General features: G+C 29.8%; 1 protein-coding gene across 1 annotated transcript; it reads left to right on the top strand.

Annotated features, from left to right (window-relative positions):
* The first annotated feature begins 7310 nt into the window (after positions 1 to 7310).
* Positions 7311 to 16240, top strand: LOC114184983 (uncharacterized). The gene is made up of 19 exons (XM_028072433.2): positions 7311 to 7555; positions 8387 to 8490; positions 8757 to 8843; positions 8937 to 9012; positions 9100 to 9174; positions 9272 to 9325; positions 9541 to 9600; positions 9686 to 9802; positions 10169 to 10263; positions 10402 to 10610; positions 11287 to 11384; positions 11727 to 11830; positions 12107 to 12272; positions 12425 to 12547; positions 13886 to 13968; positions 14329 to 14470; positions 14563 to 14592; positions 14740 to 14810; positions 15172 to 16240. The coding sequence occupies exons 1-19, from the start codon at positions 7517 to 7519 to the stop codon at positions 15989 to 15991; spliced, it is 2553 nt and encodes an 850-aa protein (XP_027928234.1). The 5' UTR covers positions 7311 to 7516; the 3' UTR covers positions 15992 to 16240.
* Positions 16241 to 16732: the final 492 nt, after the last annotated feature.

The following is a 16732-nucleotide window of genomic DNA, read 5'->3' as shown; positions in this document are numbered from 1 at the left end:
GACTCAGCTTACCTAGAATCCGGCTTACCCGGGTTGAACCCGCACTGAACCGGATTGGCTCAACAACCCACAAATAAATAGTCATACAAGTGTTTTTTATTAATTTGAGATTTGTATTTGAGTCATTGTAGGTTGTTTTATTTAACCTGTATAATTTGTATTTTTGTGATTTTGATTTGTATTTGGATTGAAATAAAATTTATTTAGATTTTAATTAGAATTATAATTTAATTTTGACTGAAAAAAGATAAAAAAATATATTTTTTTTAATTACGTGAGCTAACCCGTTTAACCCACCAACCTGCGGTGGGTCGAGCCGAGTTCAAAATTTTTGTTGCTTACTAAAAGTGAGCCGGGTGGGTTGGGTTGGCTCACTGAGGCCCTGTTCTTTTGAGAGGATGTACTGTTCAAGAGGATTGAAGAGGAAGACATGGAGAGTGATCACCTTGTTCTTTTTGGGGTGATGCAAGAAATGGCAAGGATGAATTAGAGGGATGGCTAAAAAATTCCATCCCTCTAGTAGGGAAGATATTAGAAGGTGATGGATACAAAATTACCATTATATCCTCGTCATATTTATTTTTTACCTCTCTTATCCTCGTAATTTTTTGACACGTGTTCACAGTACTGTCTTCTTTCTTATTTCTTCACATAAATGTATCTTTTAATTTTAGTTTTAATTTATTAATAAAAATAAATAAAATTTTATTATTAACAAACATCTAAAAATCTAAAAGTTAAAAATATATAAACAATATATAATTCTTTAAAATTTGAAAAAAGAAAAAAATTTATTAAAAAATATTACCTATATTATTAACAAACATAATCAAATTAAAAAAATATGTTCATATCAAATAAACCAAAAAAATTATATTTCAAAGACTTAAAAACAAAAAATATATATAACATAAATAAATTATTTTTCATGTAAATATTAAATTGATAAATGTTAAATTTAATTTCATACCAAATAAATTTGATTATTAATTTTTTTATAAATATATTTATATTAATTCACACAATTAATAGAAATTAAATAAATTATTCTAAATGATTTATATAGCATTTTATATTACTTTTAACATTAGGGATATTTTGGTAATCTCATTTTTTTATCTATTAATTTTGTTTTAATATGTCATATCACTCAATTCAATCACAAACTTTCACAAATTTCACTCTCTAATCTACTCTAAAATCATCTCCTAATCTCTTAAAAAGAACAACATCAACTTCACCATCTGATCCTTCCCATCTCTTCCTCTCCCTCTTCTTCTAATCCTTCCTCTATAAAAAACAGAGCCTAAATGATCAACCCGTGATGGATCGAGTCAGGTCGGATCGTATTACCTGTTTTGACAATTATATATTTGTTAAATTTGATAATTATTTTTATTATAAAAATTTAAACACTTATTAACACATTTCATCACCAAAACAAGCAGAACTTGTGATAACTGACTTGAACTTTGACACTGTTTGGTTATATCAAATTAAAATAATAATTCCCTGTCATCTTTTTGTTAGTGTTTTTTTTTATCTGAATTACTGTATCAGCTAAGCAAACATAATTTTTCTCTACCATATTTTAGACAGAAAATTAAAGAGAGAGAAGTTTTAAATATTAATTAAAATTAAAATATTTTTTTTATTAAAAAGGTATAAAGAAGGAAATCGTATGTAGAAAAGGAAATGAATATATATATATATATATATATATATATATATATATATATATATATAAGTAAAAGCCGTGTGAACTTTTTCTTTCTTGATCTGACATTTTATTCTATTTAGTATTATATTATATATTATAAAAGATAAACATTTTTAATCAAATTAAAATTCATAATAATTATGTAAAAAAGTTTATAATCTATATCAATTTTTAAATATGTGTATTGTAGCTGAATTTTTATTTTATGTGTCTAAAGTTTACTATATAATAAGTAAATGTTTTTGAATATATAAACTATTTTATACTTAAAGTTTTCAATAAGTATTTTGAACACAAATTTCATTTTAGTATTATGATACAATTTTTAACTATTCATAATTTATTGTAGAAAAACATTGAAATCTAATTTAGTAATATTGATAGATTGAAAACAATAAAAGGTTAAGAAAAAAAATATTCTAAAGTCATTTTCATTGAAAAAAATTATATTCAATGATAGCTCGTACAAAATCTCACTGACAACTATTTAAACGGTTATAATTTAATTTTGTAATATGTATCTTTAAATACAAAATTATATTTTTAATTTATACTAATTTGAATATAAAATTATTTAAACTACCACTGTCTTTAAGAAAACAATTATACTTAATTTAGAAACGAGAACAAATTATAGGTTCATGTGAAAAATAAAAATATTGTATAAATAAATAATCTGAATTAGAGAATTTATGAGATTTTATTTATAGTATTTTTTTTTTTTTTGTTTTCATTGATACATAACACTTTTAAAGGTTTTTATTATTATCTTATTTCTTAAAACTTACCATCTTTTATCAACTTTGATAAATTAAATTTATCATTTTTAAAATTACCAATATGCTAAAAATATTTATATCACAAAATATTATTATAAATTAATACTATTATTATTACCACGTATTTTATATATTTAAAATATATTTATTGTACGGAATAAATATTTATTTTGTATATTGCAAAAGTTGAAATATTAATATATAAATAGAATAAAAAATATAAGTTGCAAGTATAGTTGAAATACACAATAGAAAAAATATTGAAACTTTGTAAACAAGAAGGTGATGCAATTTTCAAAATTATGAATTTCAGCTTTGCATTCTTTTATGACAATACCCCTAGCAAGATTGTTTTATTATGATGTGAAACAAGCATGATGCATCCATACATGACCATACATCCAATAAGGTATGATTAAGCTTTCTCCTTTCTACTTATCATCACACTTAACACCAACAATATCAATGCATCACTTGACACGTGTCCCTATTTGACTGGCACTTATGCTTTAAAAGGTGAGTGTCTATTATTTTATTTTTAAGCAATGAAACGTGTTTTTCATTTTATTTTTTAGTGGCATAACTGTATTATTTTTGTACGATGGATTATGAATGCACAAATTATACTATAGGGTTGCTTAATGTTCTAATAATACGGGGTTATTAATGAAATATTGAATTACAAATTAACAAAATATTGAATTATGATTTTTCTTCTCTCCGTATGAAAGAATATAATTTAAATGTTTTGGATTTATTTACATTTTCAGTTTCTTAACTCAAAATATTAGTGTCGAATTTTGAAAAAAAAATAAAATAGTGTCGAATGGTTTAAACTTGGATTTTGATATAAAGTATTGTCATCTAGTGAGTCCGTTTGATATATAAATGAAAATTATAATGTACATTTTAAATAAATATCAAAACTATAGGCATATTTTAAAAAGATATATGTATATTTATCATATTTCATAATGCATAATGCATAAATCATAAATCTTTGATATTACAACATTTTAGAAATCAATGAAAAGGAAAAATTCACTTTAAGTATAGCACATCTTCATGATGTTAATATTTTAAAGTTTATTCAGATGCTAAAAGTGGAGTGTTTTTTTGCTATATATTTTGTTTATTGATTTTGCTAAAAATAGTAATAAGAATATTGGTTAATAATTTATTTTCATTAAAAGCCATGTTAAAAATACATTGGAAATCACAATTAAGATGTTTTAATGATATTCTTAATAACAACATTTCTATTTTAATTTTCTTACGAAAATTTAAGGTTAGTTGTTTGCCCATGCCTGTAAATACATAAATCTTAGGATCACTTTAAGGTTAGTTGTTTCCAAAAAATTATTTTGCTTTTACACCAATGAGTGTTGGTTATTTTCAATTATAGATACTTTATATTTTTACAAGACTCAATTAACTAATTATTTAAAGTTAAAAGTTGTTAGTGCAATTAACAAGATTATTTTTTCATAAATTTATAATTTTCTAATTATTCTTAGTGTTAACTGAACGTACCGTATTATTTATTTTTAAATAGTTTTATTAGCTTAATTTTTTTTTTTAATTCCTTTATTTTTCTCATTATTAACATATTTACTGTCTTAATTTTTATATATTATATTTATGAGTAGTCAAAGTAAGAATGCACATAAAAATTCAATTAATATTCCCTCTCTTCAATTTTGGATTTTTGTATGTAATTTTGTTTTTTAAGTTTCTCACTTTCTCTTTTTTTGTAAGGATATTACTCTTTGGTAGCTTCTGAGTTTGAATTATTTCTTTCAAAGATAAATTAAATCAGATAAGTGTTTAGTTATTCTTATTTTATAGTTATGTTAGATCTTAATGTTGGTTTTGTGAATATATAGTTATTGTTGATTGATTTGATGTTTTGCTATCTTAAGTGAAGTTTTTCAACATCTTTGAAATTTTGGTGTTGCTCAAACTCTTGTTCAGTCAAATATAAGTTTATGCTACTTTTCCTTTTCTTAAATTTGACTATATTAAGCTTAGATTGAATTTGAGAATTGAAGAAGTAAAGAATTGGTGCATACAAGAGATAGTTTTTAATGTTCAATTAAATGAGATTTTAGATATTTTGGTTATGAATTGTACTCTTAAATGATACATGTTTGCATATCAGGATAACATTTGAAGTTTACTTGTTTGGTTTTACTGTGTAGTTTTAAATTGATTTGGATTACACTTTAATCACACTTTAAGTTCTTATTCATGTAAGTGTAAGCAATTTTCTTTTGTGGTTGTTTAAAAAATACATAAAGTTCAATACCTTTTTAATTATTGAAAAAATAGTATTTGTTGTTGATAATAAAATTTTGATATTCATTTTATGGTTGTTCTATTTGAATTTTGTATGATATTTTTTTTGGTTAAAATGGTGTCACAGGTGATCCAAGCTAAACATTTGAAATTTTAGCAATACGATTTTGGTTAATAATGAATTAATCGAAGCCTTTGCTTTAGTTTTGAAAAATCTATATAGTTATGGATAAAAATTCCTTAATGGATGAGGTTTTGCTGAATTAATTTCATTTAGACAACCAACTTTACTTTCGGACTTCAAGTTGTTAGATAAAATTGTACAAATATGAGAATATATGGATGGAAATTTTATTAATTTTACATTTAAATAATTTTGTATATTAGATTAATAAAAATTAAAATTTATAATAGGTTTTTTCATTTAAATGATTTTTATATTCATGATTTAATTTATATTAATAAAAGTCATTACTAAATTTTAGGTGATATGTGAATAATCGATTAAGTACATATATTTATAGTTTTATTATCTAATTCATAAAGACTAACACATTAGATTGTGAGAAGTAAATTCAACATACGTGTAATAAAGAGAATTACAAATATTTTGTACCTTACCTTTATGGTGATTTATGTAGTTGATACTTACACAATTTGTATGTCAATCATTACTAGAACACTTTTTATACAAATATATCAAAATGCTACCGAATAAAAAGTATATTTTATGAAAGATGTTAAATACATATTATTTATGAATACTATACACTTAGATATTTTACACCGTGGCGTCAATATGACTTTATGCATTTTTTTATAAATTAATGTTAATATATATATATATATATATATATATATATATATATATGTGTGTGTGTATATTCTCCAAAGTTGGTCTTTGACGGACTTAAATGTACATATATTATGTTTGACATAGTAAAAATTTGACCTTAAATTCATGTGTAAGGACAAAATGAGGAAGTATGTATTATTTTGGCAAACGTACAATCTTGTGAGCCTCACTATTGATTGTGTATGGACCTAAGTCAACAAATATACACGAGAGATGTTTGAGAGGACCAACTAAGAAGAATGAGTTAGAGATTATGCATAGGTCATAGGTATGAAAATTCGGGACGGGTTAGGAGGGCTGGTCTGCAAATCCGCAAAAAAAAATGCGGGACAGGTTGAGATGTTGAACCCACTGACCCGTTTACAAAATTAAATATTCTTACTTTTTTAGTTCTCACATCATTGATCATGCTGTTTCTGTAAGTTCCTTTTAATTTAATTTTATTATTATTATAATTGTTATTATTATGTTTATGTATAATCATTATATAAGATAAAAATTTTAGTTATTGAATATGAAATATATTTTTATACATTTTTAGGTACCTATATAGTAAGACAACATATTGCTATTGTACTTTAGCTATAATTTTCGTTGCTATTGTTTATTATCTTTGAGTAAGTAAACTAATTGAAATTATTTCGATAAAAAATTAATATAAATTATTATGGAAAAGTAAAAAAGTTTTTATTTTGCTAATTACAAAAAAATTTATTTTGCTCATTACAAATATGAGCTAGCTCGAGAGGTGGACTGAACTAGAAAAATAAATCCAATATTAAACTGTGGGACAGACCAATCTGGTCCATATTTTGTGATCCATAATACGGGGTGAGCCAAAACGGGTCGACACACAAAAATAAATAAATATAATAATAATATTATTATTAAACATGTACACATAATTATATTAAAATATAATAAATTTGTTATATTCATGATATAACTTAATTTTAAAGTGAATGATAGTTGCATACATTATTTGTAACAGGAAGAAAATATAAATATAAGTTTAGAAGATATGATTGTGAAGATACGAATGTTAAGTGTAATACCTTTCTTTATATTATAAAAAAAAGTTATAATATAGATGAAAAAATTGCACATATCAATTAATTTTAATGCGTATTACATTTGCACATTCGCATTTAGTGACCTTCGAAAAGTAGGTGATAATAGTAATCTGGTTTAAAAATAATAAATAGAAGTTTAAATTGGTTTTTATATTATTTTATAGTCAAAATACAGTAATTATTTTCTAAAACGTTGTAACGCATAAAACAAAAACAATGCTATAGACAGTGACTTAATTAATTCAAACAATTAAACGTAAAAGTTTCAGATTTTTCAGCATAGTCTATGCTCCTATAAATGACAGGTAGATAGGTTTTCAATTTCCACGATAATTTAACATTTAATTCGAAGAGCAGTATACTTTAATTTGAATGGTAGAATGCACGGCGACGTAACGTTGATCCATATTTTTTCAGTTGAAATTCAAATTGCGTTACGGAGAGTGGATCGCGTGGCCATATATATTATATTATACTATATAGATGGCCATGACATATACATAACATGATGCTGATACATGCCATGCATGGGATTTGAAGTACTGCATAGGTTTAAAATAATAAATCAAATAAAAAAAAATGTAGCAAGCATTATGAAGCGTGGGATAGGTTTGTGTGTGTGGCAATTCCGTAGTTCTATGGTTTGTACTTTAGCGCAAGCGATTATTTTGGGGTCATTCTTTCTCTCTCTGCCTCTCTCTTTTCTCTCTTCTATCGATCTTCACGGCGTGGTTGCTTTTCGATCTCTCTCCCACAAAATTAGGGTTAAGACCTAGATCCGACCACCTTCATGTTTTGGAAGCTTGCATCTCTCTCTGCTTCCTCCCCCGTAAGTTTCCACCTTAATCGCGCCAATTCTTCCGCATTTAAACTAAGTTTCAATTATTCTCTCTCTCCCTCCATAATTTAAGCCTCACTTAGTTTCGTTTCACCATTCCAATGTCATCTTTTTACCATTACTTTATCTTTCTAATTACAAATTAACTAATCCGTATTTCACTATGCTACTGATTAATTCCACTTTCCGGATCGACCTTCGCTGTTCTCCCTTTCAGCTCTTTTTAATTTATTACATACAACAGCTTGTAGCTTGTCTTTTACTTTATTTTTTCAGTCTACTATTTGTTTATTGAATCTACTTCAGTGGTTCACTTTATTAGGAGGATCTCAATCAGAGACAGTTGATTTGTTTTACCATGCGAATTAATATATCTATTTTTTTTTTCAGGAATTAGTTCTTGGTATTTTTTATTTCAGCTGCGAGTTTTTAATTTGAAATCTGTCTGCTGTAGGATGTTATTATGTGCATGTTAATCAATGGAAAACACTCGAGGTTTAGTTAAAGCAAACACAAATTAGTGTGAATTTGTGAAAAAGAGGCCACGTGATTCTTCGAAAAAAATTTCCCTTATCTTTTTGATAGATTAGTATTCAAAGTGTCTATCAGTTTATGGCAACTTGCTTTACTGTTGAGACTGCAGTGCTTTTTTCACAATTCCGTATAACGATGCCATGCTTGATGGCTGAAAGTTTTAAGAGGACAACTGAATTGACAATTAAAGTCTTTAAGTAGCTTAAAACATGCATACTCAGTTTCTGGCTCTCTATGTGCCTATTTGTTGCTGTCGAAGTTCATTCTTATGTTGATTGTGTTACGCAGGTGGAGGCAATATTAGACAAGGATAATTTCACTTTGGAAGAGCTTCTGGACGAAGAGGAAGTGATCCAAGAATGCAAGGCCTTAAACAGTCGTCTTATCAACTTGTATGTGTCTGTTAATTTGAGTCCATTCAATATTTTCATTCTCCAGACAAGCAATCTGAGTTTCATGCATACACACACACATGTATATATATGTATGTATGTATGTATATATATGTGTATATATATATATATATATATATATATATGTAGTTGTGTTGTCCAATTTCTATTTTTGGTGAATATACATAAAGCACAGGCTGGACAAGCAATTTGCATGTCGTTTCTACAAAATATAATTAATAATTTGCTACTTTTTCCCATTTTAGTTTGAGAGATCAGACCCAGGTTGAGCAATTGTTACGGTACATTATTGAAGAACCACCTGAAGATGCTGAAAATAAACGAGCCTTCAAGTATGCAGCTATTATTGAAAATTTGTTGCAAAATAACTTCTTTAATGTTTCAACTTCCTTGAAACCATCTCTGTTTGTATGTTTGTGATTTAGGTTTCCATTCATTGCCTGCGAGATTTTTACATGTGAAATTGATGTCATTTTGAAGACCTTGGTTGATGACGAAGAGGTCTACACTTCATCTTGTTTGTGAACTTATTTTTAGCTAAAGTCATATCCCTTTACTGATTTCCCCTTCGTATTATTGTAATTTCAGCTGATGAACTTATTATTCTCCTTTTTGGAGCCTAATCGCTCACATAGTGCCTTGTTAGCTGGCTACTTTAGTAAGGTATATATTAAGATAAATTTGAAGTTTTGTTTGCATGACCTTTTTGTCAATGTGGCCTATCTGACTGCATGATACTGATTTCTATGCCATTTTACAGGTTGTTGTTTGCCTAATGATTCGAAAGACAGTTCCGCTGATGAATTATGTTCAAGTAAGTAAAACATTGTGCTTTTTCAGTACAGTTGTAGTTTGCTTATTCAATTTTATGGAGGAAAAAAAGCTTGAGTGATTTTAAATTTAATCCCTTTTATCTCTGGAACCTTTATATTAAACAGTTTCTAGTCTATTCAATAGTTTGGTGTGCATGTTGCATACTATAGTCTCCTTGTGAAATCATTCATTCTTGATTCAACATAATTTCTACAGGCCCATCAGAATGTTTTTCGTCAACTGGTTGATTTGATAGGAATTACATCCATTATGGAGGTAAATTTTTACCACTTGTATTTATGACAGTTCTGAGATCTTGCTAATGTGCTAGAATGGATTCTGAGGTAAGTTCCTTTGACAGGTTTTGGTTCGATTAGTAGGTGCTGATGACCATGTGTATCACAATTTTATAGATGTGATGCAATGGTTGGCTGAGAGCAACTTGCTTGAGATGATTATTGATAAATTGAGTCCATCTGTAAGTAAAACATCTATCCAGATTTATGTTCCCTTAGCTAGCTTTTACTTGTTTGCTGTGTGAGGCTTATGCATTTAGCTTTATGCCTTTTCAGACCATTAAATGAGATTGAATGTAGCTACATACATTCTTTGATTTTTGGGGATTTTCTAATCCACAAGCCTGACACTGATCACTCTAATGATTGCTAGTAGTGGTGTTGTATTTGCTCCCAAAGTTTGTTTTCTGGCACATAGAAGATGTAATTAATGAAAAGTTCAATTTAGTATTCAATTTTTGTTTTGATGTTTGAATTTGTAGGCTTTTTATTACCTTATTTTTTGTTGCAAATTATCTGACAACTTTTTTCTTTGCTATTTAAACCAGTGTCCTCCCGAAGTTCATGCCAACGCGGCTGAAACACTGTGCACAATAACCAGAAATCCCTCATCTACTCTAGCAATTAAACTTTCAAGCCCAAGGTTTGTATTGCATGGGTTTATGATATTTTGCTCTAATATTTGAATGATATAATTATCATATATATATTTTTTGATGTTTTGGTCTTTTCCTCTAATATGTAATTCTGAATAATTATTGTATAAATTTTATACTCGCAGTTATGTTGAAAAACTATTGGATCACGCACTGGAAGATTCACAGTCAAAGTCTAGCCTTGTGAATTCACTTTCAGTGTGTGTTTCTTTGTTGGATCCCAAACGATCTGCTATATCATCTCCTCTTTTTCATTCCTTTCGAAGTCAACACATGTATGAGCCACCAATTCCTGTAAACCCAGACACTATTGGTGCAATGCTACCTAAACTCGGTAAGTCCAATTTGTTGTGTTTTTAAATGTGTTATTGTTATCATCTATGATGCATGGATATAATACATGTATCGGATACAACACACATTTGATATGTCAATACATTTATTTTAAAAATAATAGGATACGATACGTGATATATGTAAATATACAACAAATGTTAAAAACATGATAAATATATAATTGCTATTGTGTGAATCCTAATTAAAATTAAATGTATTGAACATTGTCAAACTAAAAAATTATATATTATTGCCATTATAAAAGTATCATTGTTTTATAGATTATATACTTCTTTGATAAGTATCGGTAATGTATCGGATACAATTACATGTTGGATATAGATACATGACATTGATTGAAGTATCGGCGCATCATAGGTTATCATCATGGATTTGGCTTAGTTGTATTATTATTCTGAATGTTGTGTAACTAAACAATATGATGCATCTAGTTTTTAAAAAAAGTTAGAGGTTTTTTAATTTTGAAGTTACATCATGGATTTAGTTCAGTTGTATTGTTATTCTGAATGTTGTGTAACATAAAAAGGTTAGAGGTTTTTTAATTTGGAATTTAGTTTTGTAACTGTTTTCTTTATTGAAGCTTTACAGAATGTTGTCTCTATGTTTTGTTTGGTACAAACAAATTGGTCAAATTTTTATATTTTTGTCTGCAGGTGAATTGCTTATGCTTCTGAATGTATCATCTGATGAAAAAGTCCTGCCTACAACATATGGAGAACTGAGACCTCCACTTGGGAAGCATCGATTGAAGGTTAGTTTTTATTACTCAACCAATTAGAGGGGAGTCGCTTTTACCCATACCTAGGGTGCATTGTCCAACATTTGTTAGCTGCTGATTTTATCATAAATGCATTCAAATTTGTTTAGTATAACAAGAAAGTACTGAATGGTTGGTAATGTACCTTGATGAAAATATAGGTAATCCCTTAACTAGGTTTGTGGTCTAGCCAGTCAATGTTGAATTGTTGTACCAAAAACCATCTTTGCTGTCTATTTCAAAGCTTTTTATCCAAATGTTCTATTCTTATGCAAGGTATTTCTAATATGAATTTTGAATATGTTTAATTTTCTGATCTTTCGCTATTTATTTCAGATTGTTGAGTTCATTGCCGTCCTTCTAAAAACCGGAAATGAAGTGGCAGAAAAAGACATGGTCAATTCAGGAACTATTCAACGAGTCATTGACCTTTTCTTTGAGTAAGCAACTATTAATTTTGTTTTATGTAGTGCATGTTCAGTTTTGCATCAGATCAGTCAATGTGGATCCATGATCCACATCCAAGCTGAAGCTACTTTGAATAGCTTCCATTTTACACATCTGAAACGTGGATCCAATGCTCTAAGAGCCACATCAAACATGCACGTAGATATTAGAGAAGCCTTTCAATTTTTTAAATTTGTGGATGTAGCATTATTGCTTATCTTTATTGCCAACCTTTTTTTAACTAGTGTGAGCATGCCTTGGTAATACAGGTATCCATATAATAACTCATTACACCATCATGTAGAAAGTATCATATTATCATGTTTGGAGAGTAAAGCTGATGCCATTGTTGATCATCTTCTTCGGGAGTGTAACTTAATTGAAAGATTTCTCCAAGCAGATAAACATTCTATTCTATCTGCTGACAAAAGTATGGTAAGTGGATGCTTAAATGCTTTGAATTGATATATCGGATGATTTCATTTTCTTCAATTTTTGATATAACCTATATGAAGTGCATAATCAATCATCTCTACATTGCTGTCATGTCTATTAGAACAGCCTTAGAAAATTGTTTTATTTTGCAGCCAACTGTACTTGCTGCTGGAAAACAGGCGCCACGGGCAGGGAACATAGGGCATATTACTCGTATTGTTAACAAACTTGTTCACCTGGCACATAGTCGAAGCCTCATACTAACATGTCTTCAGGTTAGCTGTGAATATCATATTTATAGCATAAGGAAAGCCTCATCGTTTCTATAGTAACCTTTTGCTGTTTATATAAATCTGAAGCTTTGTAATTGCTTTTGTTGACAAATGTGCTTAGAGGTTATAACTTTGCTCCAAGGCTTTTCTAAAAGATGCTTTTGGAGTCTGATAAAACACCAATTAATGAAATCAGTAAAATATAATATGAAAACTGAAATCACAGCAATGCACATGCTCTCCCATAGACAAAAGTCTCTTACAGAAAGTATTCTTAGTTCTCAAATTACAATTAACTTCACATTTCCTAATTACAAATCTTGAACAGGATATATACACTTAATACATGACTGCTAGCAGATATTTTCCACCCATAACTGCTAACATAAAATAATGGTTGACATCTGTTGGAAGTCTCACATTGACTAAAAATAATGTCAATTTACACTATATAAGTGGGCACAAACCTCACTTTACAAACTGATTTTGTAAGGTTGAGTTAGGTCTAAAATTCACTTTTCAACTTAGTATTAGAGCCATAAATTAGAGCTTATCCTAACAAAGTTTGTTGTGTCTATTGTTCCACCTGGCATCGAACAACCATTAATGTTTAGTCTCACGTTCGAGATGTATATGCCTCAATGTAAAAGGGTGTATTGGAAGTTTCACATTGACTAGAGATAAAATGAATTTGCATTGTATAAATGGGTGCAAGCCTCACCTTACAAGCCGATTTTGTAAGGTTGAGTTGGATTTAAAGTTCACTTTTTAACATCTTTATGCAATTTTATTGTGATAACAAAATAGCTATGGACATATTTTATAACAAGTCCTCAATTCAATTATAGTCTTCATAGAGGTCTTGTGGTTGCAACCCATATCCCTTTAGGACTTCAAACAGTGGGCATTTTCATAAGAGGATCTTCCTTGGGCAAATTCCAAAAATTTGTAGGCAAGTTAGGAATGAAAATATTCTTATTATTTAATTTATTAGGAGAAAACATATTTAGAATTTTCCTATTCAATAACATTTCTTTATTTTCTTATTTTACAGAGTTTGGTTGTTCCAAATAGAGGTGATGAGAATAATGTGTAATGGATACCAATAAAATAATTCTTTATTTCCTTAGGAATTTCAAGTCATGCCATGTTTTCTTTTCGTGTCTATTTGATGTTATTTTTTTGTCTATCTGTTTTTGTGTGAAATCACAAACAAGCTAACTTGTAATTATATAGATTATTCTTTCATCTGAGATCTTGGAGCTGAACTCATGTTGAAGTTATTATGCTTTGATAAAATTTTCTTGAAATATTTTAACCTGATATGTTTAATGTCTGCAGGAAAATAGTGAGTGGAATGAGTGGCAAACATCAGTTCTTCAGGAGCGTAACGTGGTTGAGAATGTTCACCGTTGGGCTTGTGGGTAAGCTTTTAATTAAATCTAAATGCTTAGCAGGGGTTGATTTGGGAGATTCAGCAGCTCCCATTATAAAGCTTGTTGTGGGTTTGATCTGGTTATTGCAATATAATTTACAAGGGAACTAAACCATACCCTTACTTTCAGTCTTGTGACCAAAGGGGAGGTTATTTTGGGTAGTAAGGTTTAGAGGGCTTGATTTCAGGATACTGTTAAACAAGCAGAGGATCTAAGCGTTGTTTTGTAAATTATTATTATTAACTATCTATCGTCTTTTGTTTGTGTAATATGTTTACTTTGTTGTGTTGTGGGTCTTTCTTATTTTAACTTGTCACTTTATTTGTCTTTTTTTTTTCCTTTGTACAGACGTCCCACTGCTTTGCAAGATAGGATGAGGGATAGTGATGACGATGACCTTCATGACAGGGACTATGATGTTGCAGCTTTAGCAAATAATTTGAGCCAGGCTTTTAGATATAAAATTTATGGAAATGAGGATAATGAGGAGGTTTGTAGTAGGGACGTCTCCCCCTGTACGATTTTTGGGTTGCATCCTGCACCTTGAATTCTGGATTAATGTCTTGATTGGTTTGGTTGCAGGAACGTGGCAACGTTGATAGAGAGGATGAGGTAGTATTGCTGTTTATCCTTGGTTACCATTATAATTTAATTTGATCGATTGTGTGGATCTTGAGAATCGGTCTGGCTCTTATATTGCTGAGTGATATATTATTAACTAATTTGATAGCAACTTTATCGGTTGTATGATCTGTGCAGGATGTCTACTTTGATGATGACTCTGCTCAGGTAGTCATATCATCCCTCAGACTCAGTGATGATCAAGGGAGGTGAGTGAATTTATCACCACTAGAAATAGATTGTGCTTTCAATTGCTTATAGATCTTTCTCTACTTAGGAATTCCTTCACTTTCACTCATCCTCATTCTGTTTTGGGCTGTTATTGATTAAAAAATTTCATATCCCGTGATAGAAATAGAATATGCTTTCATTTCTTTAACCCCTGAACATATTTTGGGTTTCTTAAGCTATTTTCCCATCACATGCAAAAGTTATTGTGAAAGAAGTAGATAGCAGAATGACCTAAGTGGTTAATTCCCACTGTATGTTTTTGCTTTCACGTAGAATATAGAAAACTAAGAAAATATTCAAAACCAATATAAAAAGTTATTTTAATTTTGTTTCTTGCAGTCTTTTCACAAACTCCAACTGGTTTGCATTCCAAGATGACAGAATTGGTGATGCAACTGAGGGCACAACATCGTCTGAGATGATGGATGAGATAAACATGAATGGTGCTGCAAATGGTGGTAACAGTAGTGATGATGAGGTAGTGGTTGGAGAGGATGAAGAATTGGCTGAAAGCACAAATAATCTCAATGGTACATCTAACTCGAGCACAAACTTAAATGGGGTAACTGGTAGTGATTCCATGAATGGGGACGCCTTGAACTTCGAAAGCAAAAAGGCAAGTGCTTCAAATGATATGGGGTTCTTCAGGTTTGAGTCATCGGACAATGAAGAGTTGTTTGGGGACAGGCCTTTCCCAGAGTGGGTGGGATGGGGTGAGCCTTTAGATGTGCAAGATTCTGGCTCAAGCACGAATCCATTTGTGGACCATGATGATTCTTCTGGTAACAACCTTTCTACCAAACCTCAAATAGGTAACCTAAATCCTAGTCCTCCAAATGGGGACTCTGTTCCTTCAAACAGGTCACCAACCCCTAAAGATTCAATTGATGGGAGTGTTGACTCGAGTCAAAGATCAATAGCAGTACCATCACTCTTCGAAGAAGATGTTGAATTTGTAGGTGTAGAATTAGAGGGCACCGAGAAGGCTATGGAACAGGCTTTGAAAGAAGGGATAGTTGGAGAGGCAGGACCATTGAAAAGAAACATGGTTTCTAAAGTGCCAGAAAAAGAAAGTTCTGATGAGGGTGGTCCTGGAATAAAGGAATTCAATGATGCAAATTACTGGAGGGTTGACCAGGAAGTTGCTGTTCTGGAGTGACATGGACATGATGGTAAATCTTGTTTGTATCAAAAGTTAGACCGACACCAGTGGACCCTATTCTTGGTTCGCAGGAGCGAATTCAGCAAATTAATGTACAGTATATTTTTGTTTCAATTATGCCCTATTTCTGTTCACGTTTATTAGAGATTAAGCTTGTTTGTTATTCTAAGTTTTGCCTCTTCCTGTAAGTGATTTATGGGCTTTCCCACATTTATCGAATTTATTCTGCTCTTCGTTTTGGGCTCATTTCAGCATTCATGATGATTTGCCATCAGGTATGTAGTCGTCAGTAAATCTGGAGGACTTGTTTTTAATTCGTTGAGGACGCTCGGCTTAATTAGTGTTGTGAAATGCATTATGGAAGATATACTTACATAATTTTCTTGTCAATGTGGTTGTGTATTTTTATGTTTTCGACATAGTGAATTTTGCCAAGTCTCTGCAAACAACACGGGTACTACCGGCATCTGGTGAATGATTCGGCTGACTATTGAGCTACAGAATCGTTCATTATATGCCACTGGCTGAAAGGTAACATTCTTCTAGGCATGTGGTTCCGCACTTTGGTCTTCAGGTTTCTTAGAATGAAAATATTTGTTGGTAAGATTTCGTTATTATCTCAATGCCTTGTGTTATTAGTCTTTATCTAATATTTTAATTGGTAGCTATTGAGTACCTTGAACAATCTCTTGATTTTGAACAAATTGGATACCAACTTTGATTATTTATTCATTTATG

The sequence above is a fragment of the Vigna unguiculata genome, chromosome 5 (genome assembly GCF_037176805.1).
Source record: "Vigna unguiculata cultivar grain cowpea cultivar isolate G323 ecotype 2 chromosome 5, ASM3717680v1, whole genome shotgun sequence".
Classification (NCBI taxonomy): domain Eukaryota; kingdom Viridiplantae; phylum Streptophyta; class Magnoliopsida; order Fabales; family Fabaceae; genus Vigna; species Vigna unguiculata.
This window is presented reverse-complemented; position numbering and strand designations above follow the sequence as displayed.